The 24,559-nt window shown below is 35.9% G+C and overlaps 4 protein-coding genes across 4 annotated transcripts; all 4 read right to left on the bottom strand.

Moving 5' to 3' along the window:
• Positions 1-2,228: 2,228 nt before the first annotated feature.
• Positions 2,229-2,933, bottom strand: LOC142233790 (uncharacterized). Its single transcript, XM_075304825.1, has one exon. It carries the CDS (start codon positions 2,931-2,933, stop codon positions 2,229-2,231), a length of 705 nt encoding a protein of 234 aa, XP_075160940.1.
• Positions 2,934-10,610: 7,677 nt separating this feature from the next.
• Positions 10,611-11,333, bottom strand: LOC142233801 (uncharacterized). The gene has a single exon (XM_075304834.1). The coding sequence runs from the start codon at positions 11,331-11,333 to the stop codon at positions 10,611-10,613; it is 723 nt and encodes a 240-aa protein (XP_075160949.1).
• Positions 11,334-16,582: 5,249 nt separating this feature from the next.
• LOC142233809 (uncharacterized) lies at positions 16,583-17,314 on the bottom strand. Its single transcript, XM_075304845.1, has one exon. The coding sequence runs from the start codon at positions 17,312-17,314 to the stop codon at positions 16,583-16,585; it is 732 nt and encodes a 243-aa protein (XP_075160960.1).
• A 6,009-nt stretch (positions 17,315-23,323) lies between these two features.
• LOC142233816 (uncharacterized) lies at positions 23,324-24,055 on the bottom strand. Its single transcript, XM_075304860.1, has one exon. The coding sequence runs from the start codon at positions 24,053-24,055 to the stop codon at positions 23,324-23,326; it is 732 nt and encodes a 243-aa protein (XP_075160975.1).
• Positions 24,056-24,559: the final 504 nt, after the last annotated feature.

A 24,559-nucleotide genomic window follows, 5' to 3' on the forward strand; every position in this document is an offset into this window, starting at 1 on the left:
CACATTTCGAACCGAACACTGATTTTGGTAATAAAATTCAATGATTTGCAAGCGTTGCTCGTTAGTAAGTCTATTCATGATGAAATGTCAAAGCATACTGAGCATCTTTCTCTTTGACACCATGTCTGAAATCCAACGTGATCTGTCAAATACTAATGCATGAAAATCCTAACCTCAAAAGAATCACCCTTTACTAACACCACGTTGCAAATTTCAACCGGATCGGATGAATTTTGCTCCTCCAAGAGGTTCCAGAGATCAAATCTGGGGAACGGTTTAAATGGGGGCTATATATAATTATGGACCGATATGGACCAATTCTTGCTTGTTTCTTAGAGACCACATTCTAACACCATGTTCCAAATTTCAACCGGATCGGATGAATTTTGCTCCTCCAAGAGGCTCCGGAGGACAAATCTGGGGACCGATTTATATGGGGGCTATATATAATTATAGACCGATATTGACCAATTCTTGCATGGTTGTTAGAGGCCATATACTAACACCACGTACCAAATTTCAAACGGATCGGATGAATTTTACTCATTCATTAGGCTCCGGAGGTCAAATCTGGGGATCGGTTTATATGGGGGCTATATATAATTATGGGCCGCTGTAGACCAATTTTTGCATGGTCATTAGAGAACATATACCAACACCATGTACCAAATTTCAGCCGGATCGGATGAAATTTGCTTCTCTTAGAGGCTCCGCAAGCCAAATCGGGGGATCGGTTTATATGGGGGCTATATGTAATTATGGACCGATATGGACCAATTTCTGCATGGTCATTAGAGAACATATACCAACACCATGTACAAAATTTCTTGCTTCTCTTAGAGCAATCGCAAACCAAATTTGGGGGTCCGTTTATATGGGGGCTATACGTAAAAGTGGACCGATATGGAACAATTTTTGCATGGTTGTTAGAGACCATATACTAACGCCATGTACCAAATTTCAGCCGGATCGGATGAAATTTGCTTCTCTTAGAGCAATCGCAATCCAAATTTGGGGGTCCGTTTATATGGGGGCTATACGTAAAAGTGGACCGATATGGGCCATTTGCAATACCATCCGACCTACATCAATAACAACTACTTGTGCCAAGTTTCAAGCCGATAGCTTGTTTCGTTCGGAAGTTAGCGTGATTTCAACAGACGAACGGACGGACATGCTCAGATCGACTCAGAATTTCACCACGACCCAGAATATATATACTTTATGGGGTCTGAGAGCAATATTTCGATGTGGTACAAACGGAATGACAAAGATAATATAATATAAATGTTCTTAAATTTGTCGAAAAATATTTACTAATTTTTGTGATATTGGCATGATGACAGCGTTTGTAATACTGTTTAGTAAATTTTTTTCTAAAAATAATCAAAATTTTTTAAAATTAACCAAAATTTGTATTTGCTTGAATAAATAAAAAAACTATATTATAATAATATAATCTTATCATAATATATAAATTCAAATTAAACCTTATTTTAGTAGTTATTACCTCTGTGGTGATGAATTTTCCCCAAAATAGTTCAAAATTTCAATATTGTTGTTTTTGATTTCAGATTAAAACCAAACAAAAAACTACAACTACAACCTTAAACAACAGAGGAAAAGTATGTTTGTCAAATTTACTTGTGTAGAGTAATATAGACTGCAAGACGGTTGGATGGACAGCTGTTTCGGAATTACCACATTCCTCATCGGCATCCTCTACTTGATGCAAAACTATCAAACAATTATCAGAATAAATTCGGGTAATTCACTAAACCCAAAGTGAACTACACTTGAACCTTCCGAAAAAAGTTTTTTGATAGTCGGCAATTGCCTAAACAAATCTGCAAGCATATTTCCTAAAATTTGTAGATTGCCCCCCATGATGAACTTGGTATTCATGGTATTTGAAAGACGACATTTTTAATTTGATTTCTTTCAACCTCGAGATGCCTCAACAACCGAAATAGAATCTGAAAGCCTTAAACAAAGGTTTTCATTAAATCTAGTTTTTTTTTAGCTTTAAAAGTTCATGTAGCCAATTCTCGGTGTAAAAAATTGTAATCAAATGAATTGCACCAAACACCTTGATATGACCCTGTGTTAAATAACTAAATTTTGTTTTTAATAATATTTCGTTTTTATTTATTACTAACAACTTAAACAGCAATAACTATCATCAATGCAACACATAAACTTAAGTATGTTTCCTACAAAGAAACTAATCACTTATGGCGATAACGGCGTAAAAATGAAGCTGGTAAATAACTGGGACTTAAACTTCCTGCGCCTGGAGCCAAATACGAATTGGAAGGAGCAGATCCCGAGCCAAAGGATCCATGGGAACCACGGTGAGCTTGTGAAGCAAAATTCAACACTGGAGCCACACCACCATTGTGACTTTGGGTGTTTCCACCCAAACCAGCATATTGACTTTGAATGGCATGCTGGGCATTGGCAGCATCTTCAGGAGTGCGATATTTGACAAAGTGGACATCGGGTTTGTTATTGGCATTATTGTTGATTTGGTTGAGTTTGTTAGAAAGATCGCCAAGATCGAATTGTTTGTTAAGCACATAGACGGCAGTTTTCTGGCTGGCAGCATTTTTGGCCAAGGCCAAAGCAGCATTCTCTAAGGCATTGTTCTCGGGACCCTTGATGAAGATGACACGATGATTTTGTTGGGCATAGCTGGAATGTTGATTGGAAGCAGCAGGTTCATTGAAAGCTTCTTCATCAGCAGTGAACGTGAAGAATTCAGTGTTGGAAGCACCACCCTGGTCACCATAGGAGGCTGCATCATTGCTGGGGGCAGCATCGTAGTTGGATCCACCTGTATAAGAGGGTTCTACACTGGAACCAGCACCATAATTATATCCTGATTCGGCACAGGCCACAGCCACCAAACATAAAACAATGAAAGCACGCATTGTATGATTTGCTATTGCTGATTGTCGACTTTCACAAGACTGGAATGATGTGGATATGCTATGGCCATCGCTTTTATATCGATATTCTAGCCAGAACTTAAAGCAAGCAAATCCCAACTATCCACGCATATAAAATCCATTGATATTCCCAAAAAAAAAATGGCATAACAATTTGCATTATTTTATTTGATAAGTTATGCCTGATTTCCATAAAAATAGTTTGGTTTTAATTTTGCATAATTTTTCTAATATACCGCAACCCACAAAGAAAAATGAAAGAAAACAATCTGCAGGAGAATGCTGCTGTTACGTCATAAATTAATGGGAGAATGAATGGTCAATGAAGTTGGCCTAATGTTTAATATAGCACTTTGCAAAACTCATAAAATTCCAATTTAATAATGTTGCAAAAAAAGCCAAACTATCTTCTCCATGAGAGTGAATTTTATTTCGGGAATTATTCAAATAAACCTTTAATATTACCTAATAGCTTAGGTTAGTTCTACTTGTCACCAGTTAGTATGATCATTAAAAAAATCACAACGAAAGAAAATATAAACAAGAATGTTGTCTGTTTTAATCCATGCTTCTTACATTTAAAATTTTATGATTTTGTTAATTTAGTTGCGAGTAGGAGACAAAATTTAAATGTCTAATTTCTGTTGGACAAATCAAAATTATTAATGCCCACTTCCAGTAAATCGATCGAAACCCCTTTCGATCCCAAAAACAGTTGCTTGAATTCGAATCAATACGAGTTTTTACAACCACCACCATAGAATGGTAACAGGGGTGGAATAAGTTTGTCAATCCGTTTCTAACACATCGAAATATATACTATATAAATTATATATAATCTTGATCATGGAGAAATTCTAAGACGATATAACCATGTCCATCTGGCTGTCTGTCGTAATCACGCTACAATCTTCAATATTGAAGCAATCGAGCTGAAATTTTGCACAAACTCGTGTTTTGTCTGTAGGCAGATCGGCTATATCGGTCCAGGTTCTGATATAGTCCCCATATAAACCGACCTCCCAATTTGGGGTCTTTGGCTTATAGAAACCGTAGTTTTTATCCAATTGCCTGATATTGGAAACCTAGAGGTATTTTGCGACCGTAAAAAGATGTGCCAAAAATGGTGAGTATCGGTCCATGTTTTGGTATAGCCCCCATATAGACCGATCTCCCGATTTCACGTTTTGTAGAAACCGTAGTTGTTATCCAATTTGTCTGAAATTTAAAATCTGGAGGATTTTTTGGACTATAAATAGGTGTGTAAGAAATGATTTTATTGTTTGAGATTCTAGAAACCATAAAGAGGTGTACCGAAAATGGTGAGTATCGGTCCATGTTTTAGTATAGCCCCCATAAGACCGAACTCCTGAATTAACACCTTGGGTTTCTAGAAACCGTACTTTTTATACGATTTGCCTGAAATTGTAAATATACTGCTGGTACTCACAAAAAAACGTATATTGGATATAGTTTTTATCGGTCCATTTGGTAAGGCCTCCATATAGACCGATTTCAATTCTTGAGGGTACAGAAGGCGCACTGATCATGAAAATTGCTTGAATCTGAATGTAAAATTTCTAAATTTTACTTCTCGTAATCATTTAAATAATGGGGATGAAAATCTACAGACTTTAGATTTCAAATCAAGGCGTTATTTCATAATTTTCTTGCACACTTACAAGATATGTTAATGATGCCTCTAAAACTCAAACAAAAATGGTTCTTACAAATCCAGAATCTGATATTTATTTATCGTCGGGAAGTGTACTGGTTGAACTGCTCTGCTTAGGAGAATATCTGTCATCAAACCCTGCAATTTCAAAGAAAACTATAATATTTGATTCATGGTGGTGTGTATTTAAGATTCGGCCCGGCCGAACTTGATGTTGATCAGGAAGGAATTCTAAGACGCTATAACCATGTCCGTCTGTCTGTCTGTCTGTCTGTTTGTTGTAATCACGCCACAGTTGTCCATTTGTTTGCAGGCAGGTCAAGTTAGAAGATGGGATATATCGGTCCTGGTTTTGATATGGTCCACATATAACAGGTTGGCTGATAAGTCCTCGGTCTAACAAAGAAAAACAAATTGTTTTGTCAAAATTTGTTTTTATTATTCAACATAGTTCCCTTCAAGAGCGATACAACGATTATAACGACCTTCCAATTTTTTGATACCATTTTGGTAGTACTCCTTCGGTTTTGCCTCAAAATAGGCTTCAGTTTCGGCGATCACCTCTTCATTGCAGCCAAATTTTTTCCCTGCGAGCATCCTTTTAAGGTCTGAGAACAAGAAAAAGTCGCTGGGGGCCAGATCTGGAGAATACGGTGGGTGGGGAAGCAATTCGAAGCCCAATTCATGAATTTTTCCCATCGTCCCCAATGACTTGTGGCACGGTGCGTTGTCTTGGTGGAACAGCACTTTTTTATACCCACCACCATAGAATCGTGACGGGGGTATAATAAGTTTGTCATTACGTTTGTAACACATCGAAATATCGATTTCCGACCATATGTTGGTATAGCCCCCACATAGACCGATCTCCCGATTTTACTTCTTGGGCTTATAGAAACCGCAGTTTTTATTCAATTTACCTGAAATTGGAAATGTAGAGGTATTGTAGGACCACAAATACGTGTGCCAAAAATTGTGAGTTTCGGCCCATGTTTTGGTATAGCCCCCATATAGACCGATCTCCCGATTTTACTTCTTGAGCTTCAATTTACCTAAAATTGGAAATCGAAGAGGAGAGAATCATCAAAAGGTGTGTCGAAAATGGTGAGTAGCAGTCCATGTTTTGGTATGATCCCCATATAAACCAACTTCCCGATTTGGGGTCTTGGGCTTATAGAAACCCTAGTTTTTATCCAACTTGCCTGAAATTGGAAATCTAGATGTATTTTAGCATCATAAAGAGTGGTGCCGAAAATTGTGAGTATCGGTCCATATTTTGGTATAGCCCCCATATAGACCGATTTCCTGGCCATAAAGAGGTGTGCCGAAAACGGTGAGTATCGGTCCATATTTTAGTATAGCCCCCATAAGAACGATCTCCCGATTTAACTCCTTGGGTTTATAGAAACCGTAGTTTTTATCCGATTTGCCGGAAATTGTAAATATTCTGGTATTTTAGGCTCATAAAAACGTGTATCGGATTAAGTTTTTAGAGATCCATTTGGTAATCTTCGGGAAGTGTACTGGTTGAACTGTCCTCAAACCCTCCTGAAATTTCAAAGGAAACCCTAATATTTGATTCATAGTGGTGGCTATTTAAGATTCGGCCCGGCCGAACTTACTGCTGTATATACTTGTTCTTCTTCATATGGGGCCCCCCTGACATTTCAAAGGAAACCCTAATATTTGATTCATAGTGGTGGCTATTTAAGATTCGGCCCGGCCGAACTTACTGCTGTATATACTTGTTCTTCTTCATATGGGGCCGTTTTGCCGCGATTGCGACCTTCAACCGCTCCAATAACGCCATATAATAGTCACAGTTGATGGTTTTTCCCTTCTCAAGATAATCGATAAAAATTATTCCATGCGCATCCCAAAAAACAGAGGCCATTACTTTGCCAGCGGACTTTTGAGTCTTTTCACGCTTCGGAGACGGTTCACCGGTCGCTATCCTCGCAGGTCCTAAAACATTTGCAGATTTCCAATTTCAGACAAATCGGATAAAAGCTACGGTTTCTAAAAGCCTAAGAAGTAAAAACAAGGGGATCGGTATATATGGGGGGCTATACAAAAACATGAACCGATACACACCGTTTTCGTCACAACTCTCGTCCTAAAATACCTCTAGATTTCTAAGTTTAGGCAAATCGAATAAAAACTTCGGTTTCTACAAGCCCAATACGTCAAATCGGTAGATGGGTTTATAAACCTAGACCGATATAGCCCATCTTCGAACTTGGCCTGCGTGCAGACAAACGATGTATCTGTGCTAAATTTGAGGGCGATAGCGCCATTAGGGGCGACTGTAGGTTAGGTTATGTGGCAGCCCGATGTATCAGGCTCACTTAGACTATTCAGTCCATTGTGGTACCACATTGGTGAACTTCTCTCTTATCACTGAGTGCTGCCCTATTCCATGTTAAGGTGGGATAATCCACCGCTGAAAAGCTTTTTGGTGTTCGGTCGTAGCAGGAATCGAACCCACGACCTTGTGTATGAAAGGCGGGCATGCTAACCATTGCACCTCTACTCCACACATAATAATTCTATGAACTAAAATAAAGTTAAATTGGCTTTAGTCTTTAGTCGTACAATTTCTCCCTGATCAAGAATATATATATTTATACTTTATATAGTCGGAAATCGATATTTCGATGTGTTACAAACGGAATGACAAACTTATTGTACCCACATCATCATTCTATGGAATTTACTTTAGTCGTGTCGAATCCTAAATATTCACCACCATGAATTAAGTGTAATTGATTCATTCGAAAATCTGCGTCGCAGAGGGTTACTTGAAAACATATAGAAATTCAGGTGGGTTGGATATCATATAATTAGATATTCTGGAAAGCAAGCATATATACCAAAACATCGACTGTCAAAACGGGAGATCGGTCAATATGAAGGTTATTCCATAACATGGACCGATTCACACTATAAGCTCTACAATTAGCTAAGGACCCAAAACACCTTCTGATTGTGAATTTCAGGAAAATGACATAAAAGTCGAGATGCCTAGATGCTTAAGAGGTCAAATCGGGAAAGATCAGTCTATACAGGTGAGATTCCAAAACATGGACCGATACACACCATTTTCGGCACAAAATACTTCTAGATTTCCAATGTCAACCAAATCGGATAATAATTGCGTTGTCCAGAAGCGTAGTATTCCTAGTTCACTGAATTAAATGCCCCTACCAGTTCCTTTGTCCAATTTTATATGTCTGTGTACATATGCAGAGATCCGGAATGTAACTACCCACTCTTCCATACTTGGTATAATATATCTGGGTTTATCATGCTCAGTCGCCATATGTATGTCTGCAAACAGTGCTGTCCAGTGTATCCAAGCTTTTACGTCTCATGAGTGTCACCGCTGCAGTTTTCTTAATGGACAATAGTGTGGACAGACTCCCATCAGAACCTCAAAACCGTCAGTGGCTGTGGTCCTCATATCCTATTTATTTCTGATATCTGATTTTAGAATCGCGAACCAATTTGCCTGAATTTGAAAATCTGGAGTATTTTTCTGATCAATAAAAAGGGGTTTCGCAATATCTGTTCATGTTTTCCTATAGCTCCCATATACACACACAAAAGAGTTTTATTAAGACATTTTCCCTAAAATTACGAAGAGTTTAGTTATCTAATTTAAAGTTTATTACTTTACTATTTATAAAATTTATCAGATTTTTATAAAACAAAAAAAAATCTTTCTTTTTTATAAAACAAAAAAAAGCTTTCTTACATAGTGGGTTCGCTGTTATGGAGTGTAGGAAAACTTTTTCGATATAAGCATCTTTTTATACCCACCACCATAGAATGGTGATGGGGGTATAATAAGTTTGTCATTCCGTTTGTAACACATCGAAATATCGATTTCCGACTATATAAAGTATATATATTCTTGATCAGGGAGAAATTTTAAGACGATATAACGATGTCCGTCTGTCCGTCTGTCTGTCTGTCTGTCTGTCTGTCTGTCTGTCTGTTGTAATCACGCTACAGTCTTCAATAATGAAGCAATCGTGCTGAAATTTTGCACAAACTCGTCTTTTGTCTGCAGGCAGGTCAAGTTCGAAGATGGGCTATATCGGTCCAGGTTTTGATATAGTCCCCATATAAACCGACCTCCCGATTTGGGGTCTTGGGCTTATAGAAATCGTAGTTTTTATCCAATTTGCCTGAAATTTGAAATCTAGAGGTATTTTATCACCATAAAGAGGTGTCCCAAAAATGGTGAGTATCGGTCCATGTTTTGGTATAGCCCCCATATAGACCGATCTCCCGATTTTACTTCTTGGGCGTATAGAAACCGCAGTTTTTATTCAATTTACCTGAAATTGGAAATCTAGAGGAATTGTAGGACCACAAATACGTGTGCCAAAAATTGTGAGTATCGGTCCATGTTTTGGTATAGCCCCCATATAAAACGACCTCCCAATTTTGGGTCTTGGGCTTATAGAAACCGTAGTTTCTATCCAATTTGTCTGAAATTGGATATCTAGAGGTATTTTCGGGTCATAAAGAGGTGTGCCGAAAACGGTGAGTATCGGTCCATGTTTTGGTATAGCCCCCATATAGACCGATCTCCCGATTTTACTTCTTGGGCTTATATAAACCGCAGTTTTTATTCAATTTGCCTGAAATTTGAAATCTATAGGTATTTTATGACCATAAAGAGGTGTGCCAAAAATGGTGAGTATCGGTCCATGTTTTGGTATAGCCCCCATATAGACCGATCTCCCGATTTTACTTCTTGGGCGTATAGAAACCGCAGTTTTTATTCAATTTACCTGAAATTGGAAATCTAGAGGAATTGTAGGACCACAAATACGTGTGCCAAAAATTGTGATTATCGGTCCATGTTTTGGAGTGGTCCCCATATAAAACGACCTCCCGATTTGGGGTCTTGGGCTTATAGAAATCGTATTTTTTATCGAATTTGCCTGAAATTTGAAACCTAGAGGTATTTTATGACCATAAAGAGGTGTCCCAAAAATGGTGAGTATCGGTCCATGTTTTGGTATAGCCCCCATATAGACCGATCTCCCGATTTTACTTCTTGGGCTTATATAAACCGCAGTTTTTATTCAATTTACCTGAAGTTGGAAATCTAGAGGTATTGTAGGACCACAAATACGTGTGCCAAAAATTGTGAGTATCGGTCCATGTTTTGGTATAGCCCCCATATAAAACGACCTCCCAATTTTGGGTCTTGGGCTTATAGAAACCGTAGTTTCTATCCAATTTGTCTGAAATTGGATATCTAGAGGTATTTTCGGGTCATAAAGAGGTGTGCCGAAAACGGTGAGTATCGGTCCAAATTTAGTATAGCCCCCATAAGAACGATCTCCCGATTTAACTCCTTGTGTTTCTAGAAACCGTAGTTTTTATCTGATTTGCCTGAATTTTTAAATATTCTGATATTTTAGGCTCTCAAAAACGTGTATCGGATTAAGTTTTTATCGGTCCATTTGATAATGCCTCCATATAGACCGACTTCACTACTTGACGGTGTAGAAGGCGCACTGATCATGAAAATTGCTTGAAACTCAATGTAAAATTTCCAGATTTTACTTCTACAGATTTAAGATTTCAAATTAAGACGTTATTTTATAATTTTCTTGCACACTTACAAGAGATGTTAATGATTCCTCTAAAACTCAAACAAAAATGGTTCTTATAAATCCAGAATCTGATATAGTCCTCATAGGTGAAATCTTTAAATTTATCTTCGGGAAGTGTCCTCATGTCCTCAAGCCCTCCTGAAATTTCAAAGGAAACCCTAATATTTGGTTCATGGTGGTGGGTATTTAAGATTCGGCCCGGCCGAACTTAGTGCTGTATATACTTGTTATAATTTTTTTTTAATTCGTAGTTTTCGCACTTATTTATTACTAAGAAATTAAATTAAATACAATAAGCATAATCAAAGCAACTAGTATCCTTAATACTTCTTATATGAAGAGTAATTACTTATGACGATAACGGCGTAAAAATGAAGCAGGTAAATAACTGGGACTTAAACTTCCTGCAGCTGGAGCCACATATGAGTTCGAAGGAGCAGATCCCGAGCCAAAGGATCCATGGTGAGCTTGTGAAGCAAAATTCAACACTGGAGCCACACCACCATTGTGACTTTGGGTGTTTCCACCCAAACCAGCATATTGACTTTGAATGGCATGCTGGGCATTGGCAGCATCTTCAGGAGTGCGATATTTGACAAAGTGGACATCGGGTTTGTTATTGGCATTGTTGTTGATTTGGTTGAGTTTGTTAGAAAGATCGCCAAGATCGAATTGTTTGTTAAGCACATAGACGGCAGTTTTCTGGCTTGCAGCATTTTTGGCCAAGGCCAAAGCAGCATTCTCTAAGGCATTGTTCTCGGGACCCTTGATAAAGATGACACGATGATTTTGTTGGGCATAACTGGAATGTTGATTGGAAGCAGCAGGTTCATTGAAATCTTCTTCATCAGCAGTGAATGTGAAAAATTCAGTGTTGGAAGCACCACCCTGGTCACCATAGGAGGCTGCATCATTGCTGGAAGCAGCATCGTAGTTGGAGCCACCTGCATAAGAGGGTTCTAAACTAGAACCAGCACCATAACTGCCACTATTTGCTCCTGTACCATAATTGTATCCTGATTCAGCACAGGCCACAGCCACCAAACATAAAACTATGAAAGCACGCATTGTATAATTTGCTATTGCTGATTGTCGACTTTCACAATAGATGAATGATTCGGATATGCTATGGACTTCACTTTTATACTATATACCAACTTGTTTTCAACATAAAATCGAATCACCAAAATTTCAATTCCTATTATCGAAAATGTGCAAAATTTGCATTGCTTTATTAAATGAATTTCCATAATAATAGTTTTGCTGAGATTTGGCATAATTTTTATATTCCATATGACAAATGAAAACGAAAGAATTTACAGGATAGCCAAAATAAGCCTGTTTTGAAATTGAAGAATTTTTTAAATTTAATTTGAAATGCATATTTCAGTGTTGGTGGTAAATATTTTTAGTCAAACTGGCAGCAGTGAATATCAAAGAAAATCATTATTGAATACTACATTCAATTCTTCTAATAATTTTGTATCTTTTTTTTTTGTTAATTGTTATTTATACACATATATGAAAATCACCTTTTCTTCGCAGTTACTTTTACTAACTTTATTAAAAATATACATGAAAATAAACATATTCCTTTTAAATATTGACAGCTAGGCAAAGGTTTAAATGGGGGTTATATATAATTAAGACCGGTATGGACCAATTTTTGCATGATTGTTATAGACCGTATACTAACACCACGTACCAAATTTCAACCGAATCGGGTGAATTTTGCTCTTCCAAGAGGCTCCGGAGGTCAAATCTGGGGATCGGATTATATGAGTGCTATATATAATTATGGACCGATGTGAACCAAAGTTTGCATGATTGTTACAGACCATATACTAACACCATGTACCAAATTTCAGCCGGATCGGATGCAATTTGCTTCTCTTAGAGGCTCCGCAAGCCAAATCTGGGGATCGGTTTATATGGGTGCTATATATAATTATGGACCGATTTAGACCAATTTTTGCATGGTTGTGAGAGACCATATACTAACACCATGTACCGAACTTCATCCGGATCGGATGAATTTTGCTCCTCCAAGAGGCCCCGCAAGCCAAATCTGAGCGTCGGTTTATATGGGGGCTATACGAAAAAGTGGTCCGATAAGGTCCATTTGCAGTACCATCTGACCTACATCAATAACAACTACTTGTGACAAGTTGCAAGTCGATAGCTTGTTTTGTTTGGAAGTTAGCGTCATTTCAACAGACGGACGGACGGACATGCTGAGATCGACTCAGAATTTCACTACGACCTAGAATATATATATATTTTATGGGGTCTTAGAGCAATATTTCGATGTGTTACAAACGGAATGGCAAAGTTAATATGCCCCCTATCCTATGGTTGAGGGTATAAAAATGTTTTCTTAATTCCAAAGAAACAAACACTTAAAATAAAAAATGCTAAATCTTCAATATAAGTCTTAGCCCATATTTGAGGCGTTTGCATCTTCAATCTAAAACTTGAATATTTCACTTAATTTAAGGTCGATTACTTTAAATCAGAAATGTGTTTCTTTACTTTAAGGAAAATTTGCCGTAATTCAAAGACATACGACTTTAACGGAGCGACGCAAATTTTGTCCTTAATTTAACAAAACAATTTTGAAGCATAGATTAAAAACTTAATTTTAATTAAAATTGCATAACTCAAAAAAAGTCGTCCTTAGTATTTTATAAACTGCGCATCCTAAAATTTAGTTTTCGTAATCTTTAACATCACGAAAATATTTCGTGATATTAAAGAACTGACCGCACTATCGACTGTATATACTTGTGCGTCGTATATTCCCCAATAAATAATTATTTTTTCAATGATTTTACAAATTATATTACAAAAGGATAAATTACGGAATGCAAATTGTTTGGAAAAGTTAGTGATCCTTTTCCTGACAGACATGGAATTTACGATATTCAGAAAGTCCTAACGTAAAGATAAAACTCGAAAAAAGTAAGTAGAATTTTTATTTTTAAGTTTTTCATTTTTTATGAAATCTGAGGTACACGCAGAGAATGAATATTATCACCCCAAACATGTTTCAAAAAATGTTGTTTTCTCGCCAGAAATCTACATAGTTGCCGAAATCAGATACATAACTAATTCAGAGAAAATAAGATGGTTGCATTAAAATGTTATATGTTTCACGTACAAAAATAACATTTTGCTCTTAAAACATGTTTGAGGTGATCATATTCCTTCTCGGCGTGTAGCTTCTTCCGTTCGTGAGTACGCGTGAATAAAAGCGTTGTATTCTTTCTGGGTTCATAAACAGTAGTTTAGCTGGGAGAGAAAGCTTTGCCCATTTACCTTTACCCACACTGAAAAAAAAGCATGCCCGGTTCCAAAGATTTTGTCTTTACTTTAAAAAATTTTGTATTGATTCCGAGCCAAAGAAGCAGAGAATACAAGTGAGGATACATTTAGGACACAATTCTCTTTTAAATTTGGGTTTTGTGTACTTGCTTCTAGGCAGCAAATTTTAAGTTTTCGCTTTTTCAGCTTCTTCAGCTTTTTTCTTCATATGCTATCAAAGTCCTTTAAAACCGAGTTAACGACAACTTTATTTTCCAAATAAAGACTCGACTTCCAGTTAAAATTATGCTATGTTCCAAGTGAAAAACTTCTTTAAAATAAAGTTTTGAAAAACATATCCAAAGATGCAAAAAGACAACAAATTTAAAGACAATTTCATTAAATTTACAGAATTTTTCTGAATTATTAAAGCCAAGTTGACCTTAGCTCAAACATCTTTTCTTTCATGTTATGATACCCATTTTTAAGTGAAATCACTTAATTATAAGGACAATAATATTTCATTGAAAAGTTTTTCGACTTTTGGACAAAGAAAAAAACTTTATATTAGAGATATGCGTCTTCTATGCTAAGCAAAATTTGCATTCGTATTTTAAAGACATGAAATCTTTGACCTCACGACAATATTTTTTTCAGTACATAACATACACTAATTTCAAAGCAATGTTTCTACAAAATATGTATTTTTATACCCACCACCATAGAATGGTGATGGGGGTATAATAAGTTTGTCATTCCGTTTGTAACACATCGAAATATCGATTTCCGACTATATAAAGAATATATATTCTTGATCAGGGAGAAATTTTAAGACGATATAACGATGTCCGTCTGTCCGTCTGTCTGTCTGTCTGTCTGTCTGTCTGTCTGTCTGTTGTAATCACGCTACAGTCTTCAATAATGAAGCAATCGTGCTGAAATTTTGCACAAACTCGTCTTTTGTCTGCAGGCAGGTCAAGTTCGAAGATGGGCTATATCGGTCCAGGTTTTGATATAGTCCCCATATAAACCGACCTCCCGATTTGGGGTCTTGGGCTTATAGAAATCGTAGTTTTTATCCAATTTGCCTGAAATTTGAAATCTAGAGGTATTTTATCACCATAAAGAGGTGTCCCAAAAATGGTGAGTATCGGTCCATGTTTTGGTATAGCCCCCATATAGACCGATCTCCCGATTTTACTTCTTGGGCGTATAGAAACCGCAGTTTTTATTCAATTTACCTGAAATTGGAAATCTAGAGGAATTGTAGGACCACAAATACGTGTGCCAAAAATTGTGAGTATCGGTCCATGTTTTGGTATAGCCCCCATATAAAACGACCTCCCAATTTTGGGTCTTGGGCTTATAGAAACCGTAGTTTCTATCCAATTTGTCTGAAATTGGATATCTAGAGGTATTTTCGGGTCATAAAGAGGTGTGCCGAAAACGGTGAGTATCGGTCCATGTTTTGGTATAGCCCCCATATAGACCGATCTCCCGATTTTACTTCTTGGGCTTATATAAACCGCAGTTTTTATTCAATTTGCCTGAAATTTGAAATCTATAGGTATTTTATGACCATAAAGAGGTGTGCCAAAAATGGTGAGTATCGGTCCATGTTTTGGTATAGCCCCCATATAGACCGATCTCCCGATTTTAATTCTTGGGCTTATAGAAACCGCAGTTTTTATTCAATTTACTTGAAATTGGAAATCTAGAGGTATTGTAGGACCACAAATACGTGTGCCAAAAATGGTGAGTATCGGTCCATGTTTTGGTATAGCCCCCATATAGACCGATCTCCCGATTTTACTTCTTGGGCGTATAGAAACCGCAGTTTTTATTCAATTTACCTGAAATTGGAAATCTAGAGGAATTGTAGGACCACAAATACGTGTGCCAAAAATTGTGATTATCGGTCCATGTTTTGGAGTGGTCCCCATATAAAACGACCTCCCGATTTGGGGTCTTGGGCTTATAGAAACCGTAGTTTCTATCCAATTTGTCTGAAATTGGATATCTAGAGGTATTTTCGGGTCATAAAGAGGTGTGCCGAAAACGGTGAGTATCGGTCCATGTTTTGGTATAGCCCCCATATAGACCGATCTCCCGATTTTACTTCTTGGGCTTATATAAACCGCAGTTTTTATTCAATTTACCTGAAGTTGGAAATCTAGAGGTATTGTAGGACCACAAATACGTGTGCCAAAAATTGTGAGTATCGGTCCATGTTTTGGTATAGCCCCCATATAAAACGACCTCCCAATTTTGGGTCTTGGGCTTATAGAAACCGTAGTTTCTATCCAATTTGTCTGAAATTGGATATCTAGAGGTATTTTCGGGTCATAAAGAGGTGTGCCGAAAACGGTGAGTATCGGTCCAAATTTAGTATAGCCCCCATAAGAACGATCTCCCGATTTAACTCCTTGTGTTTCTAGAAACCGTAGTTTTTATCTGATTTGCCTGAATTTTTAAATATTCTGATATTTTAGGCTCTCAAAAACGTGTATCGGATTAAGTTTTTATCGGTCCATTTGATAATGCCTCCATATAGACCGACTTCACTACTTGACGGTGTAGAAGGCGCACTGATCATGAAAATTGCTTGAAACTCAATGTAAAATTTCCAGATTTTACTTCTACAGATTTAAGATTTCAAATTAAGACGTTATTTTATAATTTTCTTGCACACTTACAAGAGATGTTAATGATTCCTCTAAAACTCAAACAAAAATGGTTCTTATAAATCCAGAATCTGATATAGTCCTCATAGGTGAAATTTTTAAATTTATCTTCGGGAAGTGTCCTCATGTCCTCAAGCCCTCCTGAAATTTCAAAGGAAACCCTAATATTTGGTTCATGGTGGTGGGTATTTAAGATTCGGCCCGGCCGAACTTAGTGCTGTATATACTTGTTTAATATATATTTTTTTATTTATTACTAAGGACTTAATCGGCAATAACTATCATCAATGCAACATAAAAATTTAAAACAGTTTCTTATAATGAAACTAATCACTTATGACGATAACGGCGTAAAAATGAAGCAGGTAAATAACTAGGACTTAAGCTTCCTGCAGCTGGAGCCACATATGAGTTCGAAGGCGCAGATCCCGAGCCAAAGGATCCATGGGAGCCACGGTGAGCTTGTGAAGCAAAATTCAACACTGGAGCCACACCACCATTGTGACTTTGGGTGTTTCCACCCAAACCAGCATATTGACTTTGAATGGCATGCTGGGCATTGGCAGCATCTTCAGGAGTGCGATATTTGACAAAGTGGACATCGGGTTTGTTATTGGCATTGTTGTTGATTTGGTTGAGTTTGTTAGAAAGATCGCCAAGATCGAATTGTTTGTTAAGCACATAGACGGCAGTTTTCTGGCTTGCAGCATTTTTGGCCAAGGCCAAAGCAGCATTCTCTAAGGCATTGTTCTCGGGACCCTTGATAAAGATGACACGATGATTTTGTTGGGCATAGCTGGAATGTTGATTGGAAGCAGCAGGTTCATTGAAATCTTCTTCATCAGCAGTGAATGTGAAAAATTCAGTGTTGGAAGCACCACCCTGGTCACCATAGGAGGCTGCATCATTGCTGGGGGCAGCATCGTAGTTGGATCCACCTGTATAAGAGGGTTCTAAACTAGAACCAGCACCATAACTGCCACTATTTGCTCCTGTACCATAATTGTACCCTGATTCAGCAGAGGCCACAGCCACCAAACATAAAATTATAAAAGCACGCATTGTATAATTTGCTATTGCTGATTGTCGACTTTCACAAGAGATGAATGATTCGGATATGCTATGGACTTCACTTTTATACTATATACCAACTAGTTTTCAACATAAAATCGAATCACCAAAACTTCTATTCCTATTATCGAAAATGAGCAAAAATTGCATTGCTTTATTAAATGAATTAAGCATAATTTCCATAATAATAGTATTGGAGAGATTTGGCATATTTGTTATATTCCATATGAGAAATGGAAACGAAAGAATTTACAGGATAGCCAAACTAAGCCTGTTTTGAAATTGAAGAATTTTTTAAATTTAATTTGAAATGCATATTTCAATGTTGATGGTAAATAATTTTAGTTAAACAGGTTGCAGTGAATATCAAAGAAAACCTTATTGAATACTAAATTTAATTCCTCCAAAAATTTTTTATTTTTTTAATTAATTGTGGTCTATACACATTTGCCCTATCAATTTTTTGTCGAACTTACTTTTAGTAATTTCATTAAAACTATACATGAAAGCAAAACTATTATTACCAAATCTTAACAACATCCATATAAATTTTCGATGAGGCGCCATTTTGAAATGATCGACACTTTGGTATGTTTTAGTGCCAAACTTACTACTTAAGATGCCTCATGAGGTCCCATGAAGGAAAAATTTCATCCGAACAGCTTGGAATTGTGGTGCTGTTATTACCAATTTTTAATTAAATTATAAAAATATTCAATTAAAAATTTAATTGACTCAACCAATTTTTTAATTGAAACAGAAACCAATCACACACGAAAAAATGTGTTTTTTGAATTTAATCAATTGATGCAATTAATTTTTAATTGAAATGTCTTAAAAAAATTATTAATTCAATTAAAAAAATTAATTGATATTATTAATTCTTGTATTTGATTTTTGTTTTAATTAAAAATTTATTGAATCAATTAAATTTTTAAATTGAATGTTTTTGAAAATTCAATTAAATTTTTAATTGGAAATATTTGGGTGAACATTTTTTCTGTGCACATGGTAATTAATTCTAACAATTAATTTTTTACTTGGATCAATTATTTTTTTAATTGACTTTGTTGATTGATACTATCATTTCTTTGATTGAAGAAATATCAAATAAAAATTAATTGAATCAATTAATTTTGTGATTTAACACAAAAAAATATTTTTTTCGGGCAGAGATTTGTTCATATAGGTTTATAATTATAGACTCCTCTATATAAACCGACTAGTAAATAAAGTGGGTTATATACATTACCAGCAAAACCTGAATAAATAGTTGAGGAGAAAAGCTGCTTACCAAGAGCATTTGTGCCAAACCTCCAGCAATGCCGTATTCTAAGAATAATTATTGTACAGTTTCCATATAAACCAATGACCAGATATGCTTTCCAAAGCCTCTTTGAAGAGAAAACTTCATCCCATCCAACTGAAATTTGGTACGAGATATCTGTTTTCTAACGACTACGCTTTAATTATTCTATTTCGGTCCACATTTATATATATCGTCCATATATAATTATCAGAAATCAGTAGATTTGGCTTTCGAATCTTTCTTCTTTGAATTGTAAATTTTATCTGATCCAGTTAAAAGTATAGTGGTAGCCTGATATTTCAGGCTCACTTAGCCTATTCAGCTCATTGTGATACCATAGTGGTAAACTTATCTCTTATCACTGAATGCTGCCCGACTGTGTTAAGCTCAATGGCAAGGCGGACATGGTAACCATTGCACCACGGTGGCTCCCGTATGTATCTCGATTTATGTAGATGCCCTCTAACAACCGTGCAAAAGTTGGTCCATATTGGTTCATAGTTGTATATATCCTAATGTTCATAAACTAGCATAACATGTTTGGGACGTATATGATACTATGTTAGAACATACTATGTTTGGGACATAAATTGTTTGTAAATATAATATGCTTAGATACAAACATATATTAATTTGGAAACAACCTATAAACATATATGTGTGATACCTAGAGATTATGCTGAAAGTAAAATAATGGAAGTAACCGATTGGCGCCTTAAAACTATATCCGCACAAAGAAAATTTCATTAACATTTTGTACTACCAGTGTACCCTAATGTGAAACATAATATGTTTGAATAATACAAACAATATATTGTTTGCACCAATCCTGAAAATATATATGCTTGAAGCAAAATGTGTTTGGGGTACATGTTACACAATTAAAAAACATGTATATACAGTAGTAAGTTCGGCCGGGCCGAATCTTAAATACCCACCACCATGAACCAAATATTAGGGTTTCATTTGAAATTTCAGGAGGACTTGAGGACACTTCCCGAAGATAAATTTAAAAATTTCACCTATGAAGACTATATCAGATTCTGGATTTATAAGAACCATTTTTGTTTGAGTTTTAGAGGAATCATTAACATCTCTTGTAAGTGTGCAAGAAAATTATAAAATAACGTCTTGATTTGAAATCTTAAATCTGTAGATTTTCACCCGAGAAGTAAAATCTGGAAATTTTACATTTAGTTTCAAGCAATTTTCATGATCAGTGCGCCTTCTATACCCTCAAAAAGTGAAGTCGGTTTATATGAAGGCATTACCAAAACAACCGATAAAAACTTAATCCGATACACGTTTTTGTGAGCCTAAAATACCAGAATATTTACAATTTCAAGCAAATCGGATAAAAACTACGGTTTCTAGAAACCCAAGGAGTTAAATCGGGAGATCGTTCTTATGGGGGCTATACTAAAATATGGACCGATATTCACCGTTTTCGGACACCTCTTTATGGCCCGAAAATACCTCTAGATTTCCAATTTCAGGCAAATAGGATAAAAACTCCGGATTCTAGAAGCCCAAGAAGTAAAATCGGGATATCGGTCTATATGGGGGCTATATCAAAACATGGACCGATACTCACCATTTGTGGCAAACCTCTTTATTTCCAATTTCAGGCAAATTGTATATAAACTACGGATTCTATAAACCCAAGATGTAAAATCGTGAGATCTGTCTATATGGGGGCTATACCAAAACATGGAACGAAAATGCCGAAAATGGTCCGTTTTTCGGCACACCTTTTGATGGTCCTCAAGTACCTCTAGATTTTCAATTTCAGGCAAATTGGATGAAAACTACGGTTTCTATAAGCCCAAGACTCCAAATCGGGAGGTCGGTTTATATGGGGACCATATCAAAACATGGACCGATGCTCACAATTTTTGGCACACCTCTTTACGGTTCTAAAGTACCTCTCTATATCCAATTTCAGGTAAATTGGATAAAAACTTCGGTTTCTATAAGCCCAAGAAGTAAAATCGGGAGAACGGTCTATATGGGGACTATACCAAAATATGAACCTATACTCACAATATTTGGCACACGTATTTGTGGTCCTACAATACCTCTAGATTTCCAATTTCAGGTAAATTGAATAAAAACTGCGGTTTCTATAAATCGGGAGATCGGTCTATATGGGGGCTATACCAAAACATGAACCGATACTCACCATTTTTGGCACACTTCTTTATGGTCATAAAATACCTCTAGATTTCAAATTTCAAACAAATAGGATAAAAACTACGATTTCTATAAGCCCAAGACCCCAAATCGGGAGGTCGGTTTATATGGGGACTATATCAAAACCTGGACCGATATAGCCCATCTTCGAACTTGACCTGCCTGCAGACAAAAATCGAGATTGTGCAAAATTTCAGCACGATTGCTTCATTATTGAAGACTGTAGCGTGATTACAACAGACAGACAGACGGACATCGTTATATCGTCTTAGAATTTCTCCCTGATCAAGAATATATATACTTTATATAGTCGGAAATCTATATTTCGATGTGTTATAAACGGAATGACAAACTTATTATACCCCCGTCACCATTCTATGGTGGTGGGTATAATTAATTCAAAGTCACTTAAAAAATTAATTGATATTATTAGTTTTTGATTGATTTTTGTTTCAATAAAAAAATTTGTTAAATATTAAATTTTTTCAAAATTAATTATGATTTTAATTGGAAATTTTTTCGTAAATTTTTTTCTGTATACACATAGCAATAATGTAGGTTAGGGAATAATGACTTACTACCATTGAGTAGTTTAAATATTTAAATACGAAAATTAGCTTGAAAACAGGAAATAAAAGAAGTGTCGAATATTTAACACAGACCATAAAAAAAAAGCCAAATTGGTTTTACGAATCCTCCAAATGAAGAAACTTTCTGGGAAACGAAAGGCCACAAAACGGTAGCATACTAGTAAATCACGTGAAGATAAGAGACGAAATCACTACAAAAAATACGGAACTCGCCCCAAATGATTCGACTGATTACTCGCTGTGGAAAATGTCGAAGTCTTCAAGCCAAAATCCCAAAACAAACTACCTAATCATAAAGGCTCATGGACCAAAACCAAACTCGAACAACAATATAGAAGTACTTTCCTCATAGGACATATGCTTGCGAAAGTAATCAAGTTTTCCATTTAACCCTTAAATGCGCACAGTATCTTTTAAGATACAACAAGGAAATAATTCTTACGTATTAAAATTTTGACCACATTCTACGAAATCAAGTTAGTTACACATAAAAAACATAACGCAGTTTCAAACAGTATGTTTTTCCACAAAAATCTGCAGTACTTCTGTGTAAACTGAAACTGTGGAAAGGTTCATTCGCCCGAACCGAAACATGTACAGTCCAGGCGTGTATAGATTTGTATCTGGCGTTTTCTTTTCAATGGCTCTATTAACCATATTCCTTAATCTATATCTGTCCATAAAGCTCGAAAAATAATTGTATAATCTGAAACCAAAATTGTTAGAAAATTTGAATGAAATTTTCCCCAAAAAAATTAGAGAAAAGCTATAAATTGGAGAATATTTTTTTTTATTGTAATAAATTTTTACCAGAAATAAAAGGAATTTTGGTAAAAAAAAAAATTGTATAGTGTAAACATATCTCTATTCTCTATGCTCAACTACAATTAAATTGTTTATTTGTAAACAAAAACTTAGTTTTTGGAGGAATCAGCGGTTTTGTGCATTTACGGATTAATAGTAATAGCTTACCCTATATCGAACTAGGTTAACTGTGATATTGATAGTTTTTGCTGGGTATTTCATTTGACTTTTTTATCTAACATAGCCTCTATATGGACTAACTGGCAATTTACACAATCCATGATGGAGAGAAAATATGATTTGAAAGTTTTTTCTAATGTTTTTTTTAAACGAAATTCGGAATGCCTCCTTCAGATCGAGAGGACGGCTTAATAAAAATATTCTGCTGGTCAGTATGCGTGATGGTGAATTTTTAAAAGTGTTTCGTGCCGATTATCAATTCGTGAGTCCTTCTAATAGTATCGAGGGTAAGTGAAAGCAATGTTTGTACACAGAAAGAAATTTTCGTACTTAAACTAACGCTACATTTAACTTATTTTTATTGGAAAAAAGTTATTTGCTTGTAGTTAAATTTTATTATTTTTATCCAAATTTTTCACAGCTTAATGAAATCTTACTTTTTTTATGTATGTCTCAAAAATTAAATGAACTAAACGTGAGAATAAAGTTCAATGACCGTACACATAAGTTCAATATGAACTAAAACAAATGAAAATTTTCGTACGATTCCCAAAAATAGTAAAAATGAGCTACAGTATGGTTAAAATGGTCATGATTTGGCGCCAATGATTGTCTTGTTTACTTTTAATTAATTTTTTTATATGAGATGATGTAATTTCATGAACTGCAGTTAAATAGTACAACAGGGCATTAAAATTTCCTGGTTTTAACAACGCTTTGTGGAAATCTGAAAATGTGGAGTAAAATTTTGTTAAATTTTGGTGCGAGGTAGTTCCTTCTTCTATAAAACACATCACTTTTTTTCGGTGTACAAAATATTTTTCTTAATTTTGTTTTTATTATTTATTACTAAGAACTTAATCAGCAAATAACTATCATCAATACAACATATAAATTTAAAAAATTTTCTTACAACAAAACTAATTACTTATGACGATAACGGCGTAAAAATGAAGCTGGTAAATAACTGGGACTTAAACTTCCTGCGGCTGGAGCCACATATGAATTGGAAGGGGCAGATCCTGAGCCAAAAGATCCATGGGAGCCACGTTGAGCTTGTGAAGCAAAATTCAACACTGGAGCCACACCACCATTGTGACTTTGGGTTTGTCCACCCAAGCCAGCATATTGACTTTGAATGGCATGCTGGGCATTGGCAGCATCTTCAGGAGTGCGATATTTGACAAAGTGGACATCGGGTTTGTTATTGGCATTATTGTTGATTTGGTTGAGTTTGTTAGAAAGATCGCCAAGATCGAATTGTTTGTTAAGCACATAGACGGCAGTTTTCTGGCTTGCGGCATTTTTGGCCAAGGCCAAAGCAGCATTCTCTAAGGCATTGTTCTCGGGACCCTTGATAAAGATGACACGATGATTTTGTTGGGCATAGCTGGAATATTGATTGGAAGCAGCAGGTTCATTGAAATCTTCTTCATCAGCAGTGAATGTGAAAAATTCAGTGTTGGAAGCACCACCCTGATCACCATAGGAGGCTGCATCATTGCTGGAGGCAGCATCGTAGTTGGAGCCACCCGTGTAAGAGGGTTCTACACTAGAACCAGCACCATAACTGCCACTATGTGCTCCTGTACCATAATTGTATCCTGATTCGGCACAGGCCACAGCCACCAAACATAAAACAATGAAAACACGCATTGTATGATTTGCTATTGCTGATTGTCGACTTTCACAAGACTGGAATGATTCGAATATGCTATAAACATCACTTTTATACTATATGCCAACTTGTTTTCAACATAACATCGAATCAACAGGTCCCAGTTAAAAAACAAAAAACTTCTATTCCCATTCCCCAAAATGAGAAAAATTTGCATTGCTGTATTAAATGAATTAAGCATAATTTCCATTATAATCGTTTTGGTGAGATTTGGCATATTTGTTATGTTATAACAAGTGGCAACGAAAGAATTTACAGGATAGCCAAACTAAGCCTGTTTAGAAATTGAAGAATTTTTTTAATATAATTTGAAATGCATATCATAATGTTGGTGGTAAATATTTGTATTCAAACTGGCTAACGGCAATATATTGAAACATTAAATATTGAATAAGACTAAAAATTTCAATACACGTGCATAAATTTTGCACTTTCGTATGTTTTGGAATGGGAGGTATACGAACTTATTTATTTAATTCATT

Source organism: Haematobia irritans, chromosome 1 (genome assembly GCF_050003625.1).
Source record: "Haematobia irritans isolate KBUSLIRL chromosome 1, ASM5000362v1, whole genome shotgun sequence".
Lineage (NCBI taxonomy): Eukaryota > Metazoa > Arthropoda > Insecta > Diptera > Muscidae > Haematobia > Haematobia irritans.